The sequence below is a fragment of the Acinonyx jubatus genome, chromosome B2 (assembly GCF_027475565.1).
Source record: "Acinonyx jubatus isolate Ajub_Pintada_27869175 chromosome B2, VMU_Ajub_asm_v1.0, whole genome shotgun sequence".
In the NCBI taxonomy this organism is placed as follows: domain Eukaryota; kingdom Metazoa; phylum Chordata; class Mammalia; order Carnivora; family Felidae; genus Acinonyx; species Acinonyx jubatus.
Window position 1 is genome coordinate 29,766,082 of NC_069385.1, and position 17,774 is coordinate 29,783,855.

General features: G+C 39.9%; 1 protein-coding gene across 2 annotated transcripts in view; it reads right to left on the bottom strand.

Moving 5' to 3' along the window:
- Positions 1–5,604: 5,604 nt before the first annotated feature.
- MYB (MYB proto-oncogene, transcription factor) overlaps positions 5,605–17,774 on the bottom strand; it is a 34,388-nt gene continuing 22,218 nt past the window's right edge. For both annotated transcript variants that reach the window (XM_027056824.2, XM_027056823.2), the window contains one exon: positions 5,605–6,963. In XM_027056824.2, the coding sequence (XP_026912625.1) occupies positions 6,847–6,963 (117 nt within the window). In that variant the 3' untranslated portion in view covers positions 5,605–6,846. The remainder of the gene's footprint in view (positions 6,964–17,774) is intronic.

Here is a 17,774-nt window from a genome sequence, read left to right on the forward strand (position 1 = left end):
AAAAACGTTTTTTTGGCTTGAGAAATGGAAGAAATGAGGGCTAATTACTACAAATGAGAATGATTTCAAATGAGAAAAATAGAAGCAATGAGTGATTATGAGCTTCATTTTGTTCATACTAAATTTAAGAAGTTTATGTGGGGAGGATGTTAATATGGAATAGAATACAGGAATCTGGAATTCTGGAAGGGGGTCAGGGCTAAAGATAAAGATGATACTTAGAGCAACAGCGGTAACAAAGTCCCTTGGGAAGAATGATGGAGAGGAAGGAGGAAAGGACCACTTGGAGGCCAAGAGGAGGAAAGTATCAAACTGTGTTAAAAAGAAACGGGTTCGGGGCGTCTGGGTGGTTCAGTTGGTTAAGCATCCGACTTCGGCTCAGGTCATGATCTCACTGTGAGTTCGAGCCTTGTGTCCTCAGGCTCTGTACTGACAGCTCAGAGCCTGAAGCCTGCCTCACATTCTGTGTCTCCCTCTCTCTCTGCTCCTCCCCTGCTTGTGCTCTGTCTCTCTGTCTCTCTCTCAAAAATTAAAAAAAAGAGAGAAAAAGAAAAAAGAAAAGAAAAGAAACAATAGGCCTAAATGAGTCACTTATGCTAAGCCCGATCAAGACTTAATAACCTAATTGCCGGTTCAACCTCTCCCAGGAGTGGAATTTTAAACCATTCAGTCTGGGATTTCTTGATCAACACCAGTAAGGTCATCTGCATTATCTGTCTGAGGAGACCTCCTGCCTCTCCCCCTGAGGGAAGATGACCTTGCCTGAAACGTTTGCTAATAACTTGTTTGTCTGGCAGCTGCCGCCCCTCAACCTGCCCTGCCCCCTGCACCCATTTCTGCCTATAGAAGCTTCCTAATAGAAGCTTTCTACTTTCTACAACTCCTTGGAGCTCCCTTCTATTTGTTTGAATAAAGCCAATTAGATTTTTAAACTTAGTTGACTTTTTGGTCTTTAACTAGAGGAAACCAGTGAGGAAGGAGGGAAACCGGGAGAGTGGCACCCTAGAGCCAAGAAAGGAAAGTGGCTCAAGAAAGTGGGAGTGTCAATTCTGTAGAAGGCTGCCAATAGCTGAAGTGAAATGAGGCCTGTAAGTGACCAAAGGATTTGGAAACATGGAGGCCATTGGTGACACTGACAAGGGCAAACATGGTGGAATAGGGGCAATGAAAGTTCATACCGTGTGGACCACTGGAGAAGACAACATGAGGAAGTGGTGCCCATGACCATAGAAGATCCTTTAAGTAGTTTTGCTGAGATGAAGAACAGATAAATGGGGCTGTATCATGGTGATATTACTGCTGGGAGATGTAGACCATGTTAATGTGATAAGAGTGATTCAGGAGAGAGGAAGACATTATGATATAGGAGAAAGATCCTATCTGCAGGATGAGGCCCTGGAGGGTACAAAGTACAAGAATACAAGCTTGCAGAGGCCAAATGGAAGGGCTGGCCCCTGATTGCAGCTGGGAGTGCTCATCCATGTTAAGGCGGAAGGAAAGGACTTTGGCATGTGCTGGTCTGTGGACGGCTTTGATGTGGGGAGATGGGATGCTTCTCTTTTCTCACTGATGTTCTGAGCTGAGAAAAAGACTTTTCCAGAGAATATCCTCAGGTAGTAGAATTGCCTGAGTCCCCTTTTGCAGTTTGCCATCATGAATTTAAAGACAAGTCATTTTATTTGGGTCTTTTTCCTCCAGGAAATGTCAGATGCTACCTTCACCTTGACGCCCCCTCCAATTCCTACCCAGCTTTATCTTGGTGTTATCAGTCCTGCTCGATGCCAGTTCTGTGGGAAGCTGTGCTGCTCCTCCAAGTCTAGATTTAGTGTTCTCTTGTCTCTTTTACTCTTGTTACAACCCCACCGTAATTATCCACTGACTCCTGTCTCCCTCCAGAATGTAAGCTCCCATTGTCCAGGGATTTTCAGCTATGTTCTGAACTCTAACCCCAACTCAATACGCAATAGGTAGTAACTGAATAAATATGGTCTATACGGCAAATATCAATCTCCCCAATTTCCACATCAGCAGCAAGAATATTTACATTAAGTGTCAATTAAAAAGAATTCTTGCCTATTTATTACCAAAATACAGTTTCCTTAAAATGTATAGTTCAGTTTCATCTTGCTGCAGTTCCCAAAGTTACTACATATAATTATATATAAGGCAACTTTATTTTTAAAAAAGGATTTGCATTTTATTTTTTTAAAGATTTTATTTTGGGGGCGCCTGGGTGGCTCAGTCAGTTAAGCGTCTGACTTCAGCTCGGGTCATGATCTCACGGCTCATGAGTTAGAGCCCTGTATTGGGCTCTGTGCTGACAGCTCGGAGCCTGGAGCCTGCTTCATATTCTGTCTCTCCCTCTCTCTCTCTCTCTGTCCCTCCCCAGCTCATGCTCAGTCTCTCTCTGTCTCTCAAAAATAAATAAACATTAAAAAAATTTGAAAAAATGCCTTTATTTTTAAGTAATCCATATACCCAACATGGGGCTTGAACTCACAACCCTGAGATCAAGAGTTGCATGCTCTACTGACTGAGCCAGCCAGGTGCCCCTAAAAAGAGCTTTGCATTTAGTTGACTTCCTTTTAACTCTGCTCTCTAAAAAATGGACAATAAGGGGGAAAAAAATTATAATGGCAAAGGTTAGAGGAAAAAAAAAAAAACAAGCAACAAACGTGTATTTTAAGTGCAGTGTAAGAGACCTGCACATCATATTTTATCTATTGGTTTTCTTTTTCAGATTAGAAACGAACAAGTTTGAGGAAAAATATGCCCCCATATTTCCCACAAACATTTGTACAGGAAGGGGAAACATATTTTTAGTGGCATCTCAGAATGGTTAGGAATATTTTGAGAGGATATAACTTAGATTTAAAGTTTGTTTTAATATGAAGACTAGATTTAACACAATCAGAGACATGGGCCTCAGTGGTTTTCCCTTCTCCATTGCTAGGTAATCGACATTTTTTTTCTCTGTTTGATCATAAGTCATTACAGTGACTTACCCAATCATTAGGCACTGCAACATTTTACAAAGATGCAAGAACGCATTTACTCTGTCATGCAATAATCTTCGTAATACCTAACAACATTGAGATGTATCAGCTGGTGCACTAATTATTAACACAAGAAAGTCCTATATAAGTAAAACATACAATGAATAATATGAAGCTTGGGGTGATAAAGTAAAACTTACATAAAGTCATAGAGCTGGTAAAAGGCAGAGTCTGAATTCAATTCAGATCAGTTGGTTGGCCTCTAAGTGTGACAAACAGGGGAAGCCCCTTAAGATGTCTAAGGTCCCTTCCAGTTCTAGCATTTTATAATTTCTAAAGAAACAAAGAAAATTTTCCCTGCACTTCTGGCTCATCTTGAACGATTAATCCCATTATCAGCTGGGAGACAAATCAGAATTTTCTCAGCATCTCTCCTGTTCTCCAGATGTACGCATGTGGACACAAGCTTTACACACAGGAATTCAAAAGAACAACCTTTCCTTTGAGAAGTAAGAAATGTTATTTCCATATATTTTACTGCCTGAATCTCTGCTTTAGAAAGGAGGATGATTAAAAACAAAAAGCCCGGACAAATAAATGTCTTAGAGATGCTGATGAAATGGGTGTTATACGAGTGTGAGTATTTGTACATAAAACCTAAATCTGCACTATTTTTCGTTAGTTCAAGTTTTAAGTTTCTAGTTACTAGGTCATGTACTTGTCGGAAAGGTAAAATTTTTTTCTTTTTTCTTTTAATGTTTATTTATTTTAGAGACAGAGAGACGGAGCACAAGCAGGGGAGGGGCAGAGAGACAGAGGGAGATGGAGCCTGAAACAGGCTCCAGGCTCTGAGCTGTCAGCACAGAGCTCGACACAGGGCTCGAACCCACGAATCATGAGATCAGGACCTGAGCCAAGGTTGAACTGACTGAGCTACCCAGGTGCCCCTCAGAATGGTAAATATTTGTTTCAGTTCTGCATAATGCTGAATTCACTCTTGCCATTAATTTAATAGTTACAATATGACCTCTGCATTTAACTCTGTAATCAGCAATGCACATCACCAGTCAGATGAACATTTGACACACTAGATGGCATGCATTACTTAATTACAGAAAGCATATGTAACAACAAATATTTGTATAGCGTGTTACTCAACAAGGCTTCATTGTAGGAATGAACTCATCTCACAGGTGAATAAAAGAGTCTCAGAAAGGTCAGTGACCTGTCCAACTTTGAACTGCCAGTAAGGGGCAGAGTAGCACTTGGAACATACTCGGAGAGTTCATGAATATAAAAACACTGTGTTAGGGATGATGTGTTATTACCTCTCGGAAAGACAAAGGGGGCGCCTGGCTGGCTCAGTCAGTTAAGCCTAAGCACCTGATTTCAAGTCAGGTCAGGATTTCGTGTTCTTGAGTTCGAGCCCCGCGTCCGGCTTGCTGCTGTCAGTGCAGAGCCCACTTTGGCTCCTCTGTCCCTCGCTCTCTGCCCCTCCCCCGCTTGCATGCCCTTTCTCTCAAAAATATTTATTTTTTTAAATTTTTTAAATTAAAAAATGTTTATTCGTTTTCGCGCGCATGGGGGAGGGGCAGAGAAAGAGAGAAATACAGAATCTGAAGCAGCACAGAGCCTGATGCAGGACTTGAACTCATGGACCACAAGATCATGACCTGAGCCGAAGTCGGACGTTCCACTGACTTAGCCACCCAGGCGCCTTCCCAAAAAGTAAACATTAAAAAAAAGACAATTGGAGAATACTAAACAGTCTTCTTACTCTTTCTTTTTTTTCCTAAATAGTCCTAAAGACTGGTATTGGGATAATAAATCCTTGGCTCTAGAACACCAAGTGCATCGTGCAGGTGAGAATGCAAAGTCTAAGTTGGACAAGAGTGACTAGAGGAAATTGTAAGACGTCCAGGTGAGAGGGCTATTGTAGCACAGGAAAAAGAAGGGTGAGCAGAGAGGGAGGCCAGCAGAGGTTCATCTGTAACACAGGGAGGTGAAACGAATGGGTGACTCGTCTGGAATGCCCTACCCTTGCCCCAGCAGGTCAATGTTCTCGGGCTCTGTCCTCAGAGGCTGACTGACCTTACATCCAAGTTCTCCCTTGCCTTCTAGCTTCTGGTTGGTTCTGTGGATGAGGACCCTTGACAGAGATGGAAGGGGTGGAAGTAAAGTCAAGCATTGCCCTCGGCACTCTCCCTGTGAGGTCTTCAAAGGTCATGACTCTTCTCTAGGGCTCCTGCTTTCCGTGACTGCCCCTCTCCAGGTGACAGTGTCCTTCAGGCCTCTACCCAGCCAGGTGCATGCACCAACCCCGTGGTCCTCCTATCCCCACCCACATCTGTGGTATCAGTCCTCATTATGCCAGAGCACATGCTGCTGGAACCCTGACTAATACATTCTGCAAGATTCCTCCCAGCTGTCACTCTGCACGTGATGATTTTCTAAACTACTGAACTTGGTTTGCTTGTTCTTCTTTCTTGGCTTCTTCACTTGAGGTTCAGATGGTGTACAAATTATTAACCTAAGAAAGTGCTTCGGGTTCACTCCATTTCCTTAAAAGTATAACTATCGTCCACAATCACAAGAGAGAAGCCAGAAGTAAGTAAAATAAGGGCACAGCTTTATTTCTCTACAAGGCAGTAAGTACACTGTCATATCAAAGTTCAGTGCCGGCCATCTTGCACCAAATGTTCTTAAGGCAGCAACTGGCTATAGACCCCAGGCTCTCGACCCCAGCTGCGAACACAGGTTCTGTGCGGCAGTTCTGAGACCTTACACTTGGAAACCATGGGGGACGCTGATCAAACACATAACCCCTGAATTAAAGAACAGTTAGGCTGAACTCAAAACAAAACACAGAACATCAACAACACAGATCTCCCAAAAAAGAAGTAAAGAAGTGCAATGCGAGTTCTTCTAAACCAACAATAACCAAAAAAAAAAAAAAAAAAAAAAAACCAATGACATCAACAAATGCAAAATCTCCCAAACCAGTTTTCCAAGGTATTACAAAAGGAAAAAAAAGTACATATATATATATAAAAAATTAACAAGTCTGAAATACTAGTGCATAGTCAATTACCTAACACCAGGTTTCTTTTCCTTCCGTCCAAAGCTCTACTGCCCCTCTGATACTAGCAGCACGTCTACAGGCTAAGACCATAGCAGCAAAACACATTTTTCATTTGGCATTTACAAAATTAAATTACTGAATAAAAATATAATTTTTTATAAAACTATTTCACACAGTAATAATTTTTAAAGCAAGCTGACACCAACAACAACAAAAACTCATAAAATGGTTTAGTACAATAAATGTACCTCCAATGTTATTAACCATAAATGAGCATTTACAATCTTGATTAATAATCCCATGGTATTAAGTCAACATTTATAGTAATGCATTGTGTTTAGTGATTGAGAAAAGTGAAATATTGGAGTACCTTTTTTTTTGTGTAAAAATTTCAAAAACCCCATCACAGGAAAAAAATACTGGTCTGTGGGATCCTCTAAAATACAGATAAATCATTTTATGTTTAAAAAAATCTGCATTAAGATATTAACAACTGACTACAATTCATTACCTAATAATTTAGGTAAGACTGTTATTTATTTATTTATTTATTTATTTATTTATTTATTTAAAAAAATCCTTTTAGTTGGGTGAAATCCCATAAGATTTCATCCACCTAAATGCACTTGGTGCTGCTCTCAACTGTTGTACCACAACAAAAATAGGTTCTTCTCCCATTCATGAAAAGTTTCATGTGAAGGAATGGTATATCATCCCAAGTCAACTTTTGAAGTGTTCTGAAAACCATAATGCTTGTCTGGAAACGTCTCACATGACCAGAGTCCGGGTTGAGAAGGCATTTACATATTTACGAGCTTGACCAGAAGCTGTCATCTGATCTTCTGTCTTTCCACAGGATGCGGTCTCCCAGGCACCGCTACAAGGCTAATGGGGGGAAAAGAGGGCAATGGCAAGGTCAGACAGGAAGCCCATACTTGAGCCCACAAAGGATTCCCGATCCCAGCAGAACCAGCGTAGAGAATTCTGACCTCAGGATGGCAAGAGCAGTTACCAGGGAGCCTTTGTCAGATAAAATCTTAACTCTCTGCCCCCCCAGCATTCGGATGTGCTATTAAGGGCCAGAAATCATTTATTGCTAAGAGAAAACCCCACTTCAAACGATACCATAAGCTACGGCTGCACACTTCCCACTTTTGTCTCTTGGGTGATTTTACAACGCTGGAGACAGAAAGGAGCATAATTCCCCCAGGTACCTAATGTGTCTCATGAAGCAAACTGGTGAGTGCTTCAGTCCTCTGAGTGAAGAAGCTCCTGGAGGTGCTGGAATCAATTAACACCTACTAAACATGGTATCTATTTTGTAGATACCAATTAAGTATCAATTAATTTAGAAATATCTGTTCACCAGGATAGACACACTGGAAGATACAGATGGAACTAGTATCTAATAGGCAGCCAGTGTTTGGCACTTCACGGTCATGATCTCATTTACACAGCACCACCCCCCTGAGGGGGAGGTACGTTCTGTCTTCAGTCAGGCAGGAAATGGAAACCCAGGGTGGAGATAACCCTCCAAAGCCTCACTGAGGGTGAGGAGTGGAGAGGCTCTGCACCCAGGTTTGTCTTCTGCACAGCCCTGGCTCTTGCCTTCCCTCCATACTGCTTCCCACTGAAATACGTGCTATTTATGCTCTACGTAGTTCCCAAAAGGATTTAGAATAATTACAATATAAATATAAGATAACAGGGTTTAAACAGTGGGCAAGGCAGGGTCACAGGGAAACGGGGAAAAAATAAATAACATGATGATCTGGGTGAGATTTGTACGTAAAACACTTGTCATGAAGTACAGCGCACCAGCTGGGTGTAAGCCTCAAGCTGGTCTCTGAGCTGTCCAGCCGTCAACGCAGAGGTAAACAGAAACTCAAGCAGATGTAAGATTTGGGGTCCCTAAGCTCAAAACTAAACCAGCGGTTTAGTCAAAGCGCAACTATTCCTGGAATTGACATCTAAGAGCGATTCTTCCATGGGACAAAAGAAGACAGGAAAGGCCTCTCTGCTCTCTAGAGTGTCCTTTAGGGGACAGAGTGAACAGGTGTGGAACAGGAGGAGTAGTAATGGGTAAGATGTTGTAAAAGTAAAAGGTAAAGGGTAAAAGGTAAAGGGTAAAAGTAAGACGTTGGTGGTGCCCTGCCCAGGTGAAGAGAGGGTGGCACCACGAGGAATTGCCTGGGAAATGGCAAGAAAAGGCAGATTCATTTATTCATGTTTTAAAGTTTATTTATTTATTTTGACCGAGCGAGAGAGAGAACGCCAGCTGGGGAGGGACAGAGAGAGAGGGAAAGAGAGAATCCCAAGCAGGCTCCGTGCTGTCAGCGCAGAGCCCGACGTGGGGCTCGATCCCAGGAACCGTGAGATCACGACCTGAGCTCAGATCAAGAGTCGGATGCTTAACCGACTGAGTCACCCAGGCGCCCCGAGAAAAGGCGGATTTATATGGACCAGTGAGAAAGAAGGAGTGTACCTGGGTGGAGAGAGAGCACAAAAGAACCAGGAAGCTGCAATTTGTACATTGCTTGTGGGAGGGACCGCGAGACAGAAAGAGATATAGTGGGTCAAGTGCAACATTTAGCAAGTGCCACCCATGCTGCCCAGTGTCTCACAGGTTTTATCTCATTTAATTCTTACACAAAATACCTGGGGCACAGGTGGGAGTCAGTGCACCTGTTCTACACACTGGCCAATTTTAAAGGAAGAGAGAATTTAGGCAACATCCTCAAGGACACCCAGCTAAGAAGTGATGAAGCAAGTCCCTACTGAGGGTAAGATGCTGCTTCCATGAGCATCCTCCACAGTGGAAAACAGTGGGGGCGGCTCAGTGGACTTGGGATTGCAGGAAGAAGCATTTAGATGGGCAGGGGGAGTCGAAGTCATCAGACTTTGTAGCAAACAGTAATTCTGAATGAATGTGGTATTTGTCTGGTGATGGGGTTTCCCAGCCTAGTGGCTGGAACAAAGTTGCAGTGACATAAGGCTTACAGTGCCACGTTTCTAAATTGTGAGCTTTCAGAGGACGCAAACTGGCTTTCCCGGCTTCTGCCCAGTCTGCCATGCTGTCTCACCACCAAGGCAAAGTTGCCCAAGTTTACATATGTTTGCTCTGAAGGCTCAGAGGTTCAACACATAACTTGAAATACTACATAGCAAGATGGATTATTATAATATTTTCCTGGAGCTGTGTATCACAAAGATGACAGGTGTTTTTTTTGGAGCAGACTTCTGCCACTGGGTCACATTTAATCTTTTCCTAGACAAAATCACCCGGGTCTTTGAAATAGTTCTGAATAAATGATGTTTCTTTAGGTTCAAGCAAGTGGACTAAAGGTACATATTTCTCTAGTGTATATCTGCCCATACAGAGTTCATATTTCAGTTGAGTTGGCTGCCTACGTGTTTTTGCTAAATTTTCGGTGCAGCACTGAAACACCCAATTGACACATGACACCCAATTAAAAAAAGGAAAAAGCTGATGCTACCGTTTCAATTACTGAGCTTGCATCTGGAGTCCCTGTAGCACTGTGACATATCACTACTCAAGAGTGAACAGGTAAATATGGCAGATGTCTACATGAAGTACTGTGCAGTGCTCAGAACCGATGATGCACACAGAACAAAGTGCATGGATCTAAAAAAACAGGTGAGTAAAGGGGCGCCTGGGTGGCTCAGTCGGTTGAGCATCCAACTCTTGATTTCAGCTCGGGTCATGATCCCAGGGTTGTGAGATCAAGCTCTGTGTTGGGCCCCGTACTGAGCGTGGAGCCTGCTTGGGATTCTCTCTCTCCCTCTGCCCCTACCCCCCCACCTCAAGTAAAAAAATAAATTAATTAAAAAACAAGTAAAGAAACAGCAGAAGGAAGTATCTTCATATACTAATATCTTATATGCAAATCCAAATTACATAAAGATACATACAAAACCCAAAAATACATATTTTGAGAGAACACATGCGAATGAATGGAGTGGAAAGGAGAATGTAAGTTGAGGTTGGAGAAAAAAATGAGAAGAAAGGACAAACGTTTCTATTTTCCTCTGGTTAAGAATTCTTCTACTTTAGTGGTGCTTCAATTAATGCAAACTTAATTTTCGAAATGCGTAAATCAAGTATCTTAAAATACCATGTGAAAACAATCTCGCGTGAATACAATACCACGTCTCTTGGTAAAAGTCAAATTCTGATCCTTGGCCATACAGTACTTAAGTTAATGCAGGATTCCCAGAATCTGTTCAGGAGAACCGAATACTGAGTATTATCAGTTTCATATATTCTCAACTTGAAATTTGACCGTGTTCTTACTGGATGGCCCACATGGCCCACCACTTTATTCATGTCTGCCTCTTTCTCCAGGGCCAGATATTCAACACAAGATCAGTATTTTTTTTTAAATCATACATTTTTAATTAGCCTTTTGAGGAAACTTTTCAAACAGTCAACTTTTCCTCAGCCAAGAATGGATTTTTCCAAGAAACACATCGAATTCCAGAAAATGGACCATCCCGGGGGCATATGAGCCTTGGAGCTCAGAGTCTCAGGAGGGCAAGCCCCTTGGAAAACCTGAACCTCCCAGCGTGGACAAATGCCAGGACCCAGTAGTCATTGTGTGCCAGCTCCTTTTCTGCACTCTGTGAGTACTCCTTGCAACAATGAAGAAAAATCCAGTCAGAACAGACACAGACCTATAGGGTGAGAGTTGAGGCAGAGCAGAAGGTCAAGGACTCAGGTATGAAAAGAAGTGTTCAGGTCCAACAGCTGAAATGACAGCGGCCTCCTCTTTTGCTATTTCCTTCTCTCTCCTTACCTTGAAACCCTGGGGCCATTGGCCAACTTTTCAAGCAGACAGAATAGTTTTGACAAAGGGGGATTAAATGTCTTTGTGCTAGAAGAATATTTTTTAATACTGTCATCTGTTATCTTTGTGCCTCTCTATTCCTTCCTAAATTTTAGTTTCATTTACACTAAAGAACTGATAAGAATTACGGATTTCTGTCCATGAATTCTTATGTGAATGCAGACCTGTCACTCTACCCTAATTCATTTCAACATTAATAATCCTAGGGAACATTCTCCTCCTCTCACCTGACAGTCACCTTGTTTATCCTGTAATGTGCCTTTAATTGCTCCCGGGCAGAAGTGAACTGCAAACAGACTGTCAAAGCTTTAAAGGGGATATCCTGCTAGGGCACTTTAAACAAATACTGGGATCCTTTGTGGAAAACAGAAGAAATAAAATGAGTCAAGACCATGTCCACAGGTGGTGTTCTGTCAGAATTAGATTATCTTCACATTTTCATTTGGAATATAGTTTTTTTTTTTTTTTATCATGCTGAACAACTGCTGTTATTATTATATTATATTGCAGCTTCACACAATAGCTGCTCATGTCAAAAACCTTGGCAAGGTATGCGTTTTACAATTTGTAGACCTAATAAAAAATCTGCATAAGTCATAAAAAATGATTTTGTAAAACCAAAGCAACTCGTGAGATGGCATTGGATTTTTCTTTTGGTCTGTTTTTAAATAATAAACAGATACGAATGGTGTCCTAAAGAATAAGGATAAAAATTATCTGATTATTCTGTTTAACTCACCTGAAGAAAATGCTTACTCTGGACTAAAATTCTAAAAGTCAGAATTCATTCCCCAAAGAGCATCTTCTAAAGATGTATCAATTATAAGAGATAATGCAAAAATCTTGAAAGCTGCTGTATCTTAAAAGTCAGAGATAAACCTGAGAAGAAATGTAAGGCAAGGTCTATGGCTACCCAACTTTTCTCATGCACGACTGCTTCCCTATGTCTGCACAAAACAGTGGAATGCCCCCAATTTCGGGATTTTCAACTTGTCATAGAAAAGAGCCTTAAGAACTAGAGAATTAAAGGTCCAGACGGTGATTGGAGGTTACCCTATCCACCAGTGCCTCTACCTCCCACCCAAGCCTAAGTTAACTATTGCTAATGTGGACAGACTTTTCCCCAGTCCGGAGTTTGTCCTAGATGTCTCCGAGGGTCTCTTCATCTCACATGTTTACAGACTTTACACACAGTTTATGTCGCATAACCTAGGGTGTCACAATTTTTGGAGAAAATAGTTCTTTCCTTAGTGATACATTAGTTCAGACTATTAAGATTAAGACGAGTGCCAAATTTCTCTAAAGCAATTCTATCTTTGCTGTCCCATGGAAGAGGCAGTATCATAGCGTTTTCCAAGGCGAACCAAACAAAAAATCTACATCTTGTAATGTCTGGGGCAGGGCACTCTGAATTTGACCTTGATATATTTTCTTCCCTCATTCGGCCTTTCCTATTACGACCCAAAAGCTGTACACAGCAAACTTGCTTAATTTATAACATATATTGAAAGCAGGTCGCTGAAATACTACCAATGGCTACGTGAATTCTTGCTGGGGCAGGTGGAAAAAAGTGGCCCAAAGGGAGAACCAAATGAGTCCAGGGGCATCCAGGAAAGCAGGTCAACAACAGCACACTACATTAAGAAATGCCCAGAAAGACAGATGTCACATGTAGACAGATGGTTTCCATGTCTGTTGACACGCCAACACAAGTAGCAGAAAAATAGAGAAAACCAATCAACCAGATGTTTCATCTCCATCAGAGATCTGACTACCTTTATTTCAGGCATCAGTTGAGTCAGCTATCTCTTCGGGTGACCCACTGACACACTTCTGTGAGAGTGGAACAAGGAATGAGAAAGAACGTGCTAGAGGAAATAGCACACCACAGGGCAAGAAGACTTGGCCAAAGATGAGGCCTCCTTTCTGAGAGACTGCGCACAGCTTTTGCCTAATAATAGATACCACCAATATATGGACAACTGTGCTGCCATTTTGAAACCAATATTATATCCATTTCCGCTTCCTACCAGCCTTGTATGATGAGAGGAGGACACACTATACTACAGTCCTCAATTTATAGATGAGAACATGTTGTCCTGAAGAGGTTAATGAATTAAGATCATGCAATCTGAAAATGGTGGACTCTAGAGTAGAACCCAGATTTCTCTTGCCTGCGTGTTAGTTTATTGTGCTCTTCAGCAATGCTGATCATACCAAAAGGTTTGCCCTATTTAAAAAATTTTTTTCATTAACAAGTCACATAAAGATAGGAGCAATCAAAACCACATGGAATTGAAAAAGTGAGTTTCGTTTGCTTGCAATAATATTTTAAGATTCTTTGATGTTGTGCAAATGTGTTTAAATAATAATAGCTTAAGAAATTCACTTAAGTTAAACTCACTGTTTTACACAAGTAAGGCCATGACAAGCCAAGCCAGGAAATTAAAATTTAAGGCTGTCATTCTGTGGTTACAAAAAAGAGGAAAGTGAGTGAGTAAAGAGAGCATATGAATACATCTTTTACACTCGGGTCTTAAATAGGAATAAAAGGAAATTATAATTTAAGAGAAAAATACAGAAGTTCAGTAGGCTTATAACTTAAGTACAGTTTCGAATCTGCCAATGGAAATGTCTACCTCAAGAAATGTTTATTAGCATGATGTATTTATTTCAAAATGGAAAGCAAATGGAAAGCATGCTGAAGAAAATAGGCAGCACTTTTCTCCTTGCAGAAGAGGGAGCTTTGTGTGTGTGTGTGTGGATGTGTGCGTCTGCCTCAGGCTCTCTGAGGGTAACTTGAGAATCGTGTTCCACCATGAATCTCTTTCCTGTCCCAAACTGCAAGTTTTCTAAGCTGGATTTTATTTCCCTAAACTTGATAATCTGATAATTTTCTAGACTCCATCCTCTACCCCTACACAACATAGGAAAAATGGTACAATGGCCCAATGTGAAAATCTCAACATATTTTGAGCTACATGAAAGACACAAATATCAAAAATGTCTCAGAACATTTTTATTATAAGAATCCCTGTTTACTGTTACAATTTAAAATTAAAGCACCTTTGAAACAAGAAGAAGACATCCAACAATTATAAGATTGTGCAGCTGCTACAAATTCCTTTTGGAAAGAGATTAGCATAAATCATTTTAAAAACAAATAGAACATTATTTGTGCATAATGCTAATATAGCCTCTACGTAAGCCTTATAATTTAACTGTAACTCAGAGTTCTGAGTTACTAAAATTCATTATTTCTCAAAGAAAACCCACCTAACACATGGATGTATTTAGCACCCTGATTTTGGTCTCTATGTACCGTTTCCCACAGAAAGGATCAGAACTCTTTGGGGAAATGGTTAATTCCAGGAAAAGAGGAAGGAAATGTGCCTATTAAGTAAAAACAGAATAAATTAAATAAAACTGAAAATTCTGGCTATCACATTGGACAGGAGCATACTGGGCATTTAAATCACTGCAGAAGTTCTATTGGACAGCATTGGTCTGAGATTAAAAGAGATTTAAGAGACAAAAAGCAATGTGAATGGGGCGCCTGGGTGGGGTCAGTTATTAAGTGTCCAAGTCTTGATTTTGGCTCAGGTCATGATCTCACGGTTTGTAAGACTGAGCTGACAGCATGCAGTCTGCTTGGGATTCTCTCTTCCTCTCTCTCTCTGCCCTCTCTCCCCCCAGAATAAATAGACATTTTTAAAAAATGCAATATGTGAAATTGTTTCAATCTGACCAGATAATAAAAGGATTCTTTTTTGAATTAATGGGGAAACTTAAATACAGACTGAGAATTAGAATATTAAAGAATTATTATAAATAACAATGTGTGATGACAGTTATATATGAAAACAACTTTATTTTTGGAGATACATCTGGAAGTACATATGTGAATAAATGTCATACTGTCTGGAATTTTAACATGCCTCATAAAAATAGATGAAGTAAATATGGCAAAATGTAAATAATTGTTAAATCTAAATCACAGAATATTTTCTATACTTCTATGTATGTTTGAAATTTGTCAAAATAAAATGCCAATTCATAGCTTCTTGCATTTGTAGTTTTAAAATATTAAATGTAATTTACACATATTTATGTATAAGCATGTGCATTTCTATGTATATCAGAAGCTAGAATTGTGCAGCTCCAGTATATTGGCCTCAAAAATAGTAATTGTTCTGTCTAAAGCGTGATTGTCATAATTAAGCCAGGGATGATTAACACTGAAATGACAGAACACAGAATTACTAGTCTTCAATAAACTGTTCTTATACCTAAGTTATTTAGACTATTGGGTGGATAGACAATCCAACTGCCCTATACAAGTGGCAGGTATTTTATATTTTAGAAGTATCAAAATTTGGGGGCACCTGGGTGGCTCAGTCAGTTAAGTGTTCAACTCCTGATTTCAGCTCAGGTCATAATCTCATAGTTCATGAGTTTGAGCCCCAGGTTGGGCTCTGTGCTGACAGCGCAGAGCCTGCTTGGGATTTTCTCTCTCTCTCTCTCTTTCTCTCTCTCTCTCTCTCTCTCTCTCTGCCCCTCCCCTACTCTCTAAATAAATAAATAAATAAATAAATAAACAAACATTTAAAAAAAGAAGTATCAAAATTTAAAAATATTTTATGAATTATATTTAGTTGTTTTAATTAAAAGCACTATGATAAAAATATCTAGAATGGCTAAAATCCCATTCAACATTTAAGTACGAAGTACAAAAGTGATAGGTTACTTAAGTACTCTTAAGTTGAATAGCCAGATCATGTAAGAAATGCATCTGTTCAATAATACTGTTCATGAGAGTATGAGAAATTTCATGAGAAATGAGAAATCTGCCTGATTAGGTCAAATCGAATTACCAATGGAAATATATGATAAAGCAAAACTTCTAAACAAAATTAACAAATCACATAAACACCTATGTAAATATTGTTGAATCAGGATTATATGAAATATAAACAGCATCTGTTTAAATATTTAGATTCACTTGATCAATTTTCCAATATTTATCACAGAATTTAAAACATTTTAGAAATCACATACTTCTATGACCTAAGAAGCTAGATCTCCATGACACAAAACAATGGAAATATGTGGTGTGTGTGTACTATTAATTCATTTAATGAGGATTTCTTAAAATGAATTAGTTATCTATTGTAGCAGAATAGTAAGATATATTTAAGCAGTGTAAATCAATAAGCCCTATAGTACAGACAGAAGCACTGACTCTAAAATTAATTTTTGGATCTCAATTACTCCATTTAATGGAATTGACGAGTATTGCCTTCACAGCATGATGTATATGAATGGCTTAATCCCAATATACAGATATTAGAATCTGTAGAGTACCAAATATGACTCCTTTATATGGTAGAAAATATAGATTAATAAAACAGGGCTACTACTTAATTTTGAGTTTCAAAGATGACTACTATTTCCATTAAGTAATATATAAATATGCTGAGAATAAAGTTCCATACTGATCATTTTTATGAAATGCAATAGCACTAAAAACTTTAAGATAAAAAATTAGACAACTTACATAGGTTGAATCCCAAACTAGGTTATAAAATATATGTAAGGTTTACTCTAGCTTACTGTACTAACAGCAATAATCAAATTCTGTGTTCTGGAAACCAAGGGCCAAGTTTTTAGGAAAGGAAGAAGGAAAGAAAAACAAAGAAAGCATGGCCTTTTTGGAGCCAGGATCAATGCAAGGTAAAATTTTGAAGGAGCTGACCCTTGCCTTGACATGCTTCTAATCTGCTTTCTGTGTCTCCCTTCGGCCTTGGTGGAATTCGTTCTCTTCCTCCTGTCCCAATTCTTGGTGATACTCTGAGTCTTTCCACAGGTGGCCTACCCAACCCTGACTAACTCAAGAACACTCCAGAATCCCCCACCCCAGGCACTGGCTTTCCCTCTTCTGTGTCCTACACTCCAGTCAACCATCACCTCTCACCAAAGTAGCTGGACCAGAGAGAAGCAACAGGAAAGCAACCTCATTGAATTAAGAAACAAGATGTGCCTGCCTATAGCCCTTCCAGCTACATTTGCATTCGTTAAAAACTATAATGCCAGATATCAAAAATACCTAAAATGGGGAAGTTTTAAGATTCTCACAATTTGCAGAGAGAAAGCCTACCACAATGATGGGGAAGCCCTTAAAAGAGAAAAGAAAAAGAAAAAAAAAGAAAAGAAAAGAGAGCAGTTCTCAAAGCAAGCCAACCTAGTTCAGTGCCTTTAACTCTTAGTACAAACAGCACTTTTCCCTTCAGACTCCAGGTTCTCTTTATGCTCCAGGGTTTATGAAGTTTCTCTGGGTGTAGCTCAAAGGGGTGGTGGGGGAGGTGAGCTCTGCAGGTGGCTGGCTATCGGGCTATTTAATGTTGGGAACCGCTTTAAATAATTTAGGGGAGTAAATTTGCATTCTTATTTACATTTGGCTCAGGATTAATCTGGAATTTGCTGTATTTCATCAACATACACGTACTTCAGAGTTACAAGGGAAATCTCTTTTGATATTAAAACCCAGCAGCAGATGGTCAACTGCAGATTAGCCACACAACATTGGCAGCTGACTTTCTTATTCTGATAGTCAAATACATTGTAATTCTTTTCCAACCAGCTAATTTCAAACTTCATTCAAAATTCGAACAGTGCCTGAGTTTTGATGGCTTAATAATTGAGTGTAAAAAATAAAAAGTTGGAAATAAAAAGAAAACTATACCAATAAACTTTGTATAAACTATTTAAGAGAGAAGAGAGAAATATTGACAGACGTGTAACCCATGATCTTGCCCTCAGTCACAGTAA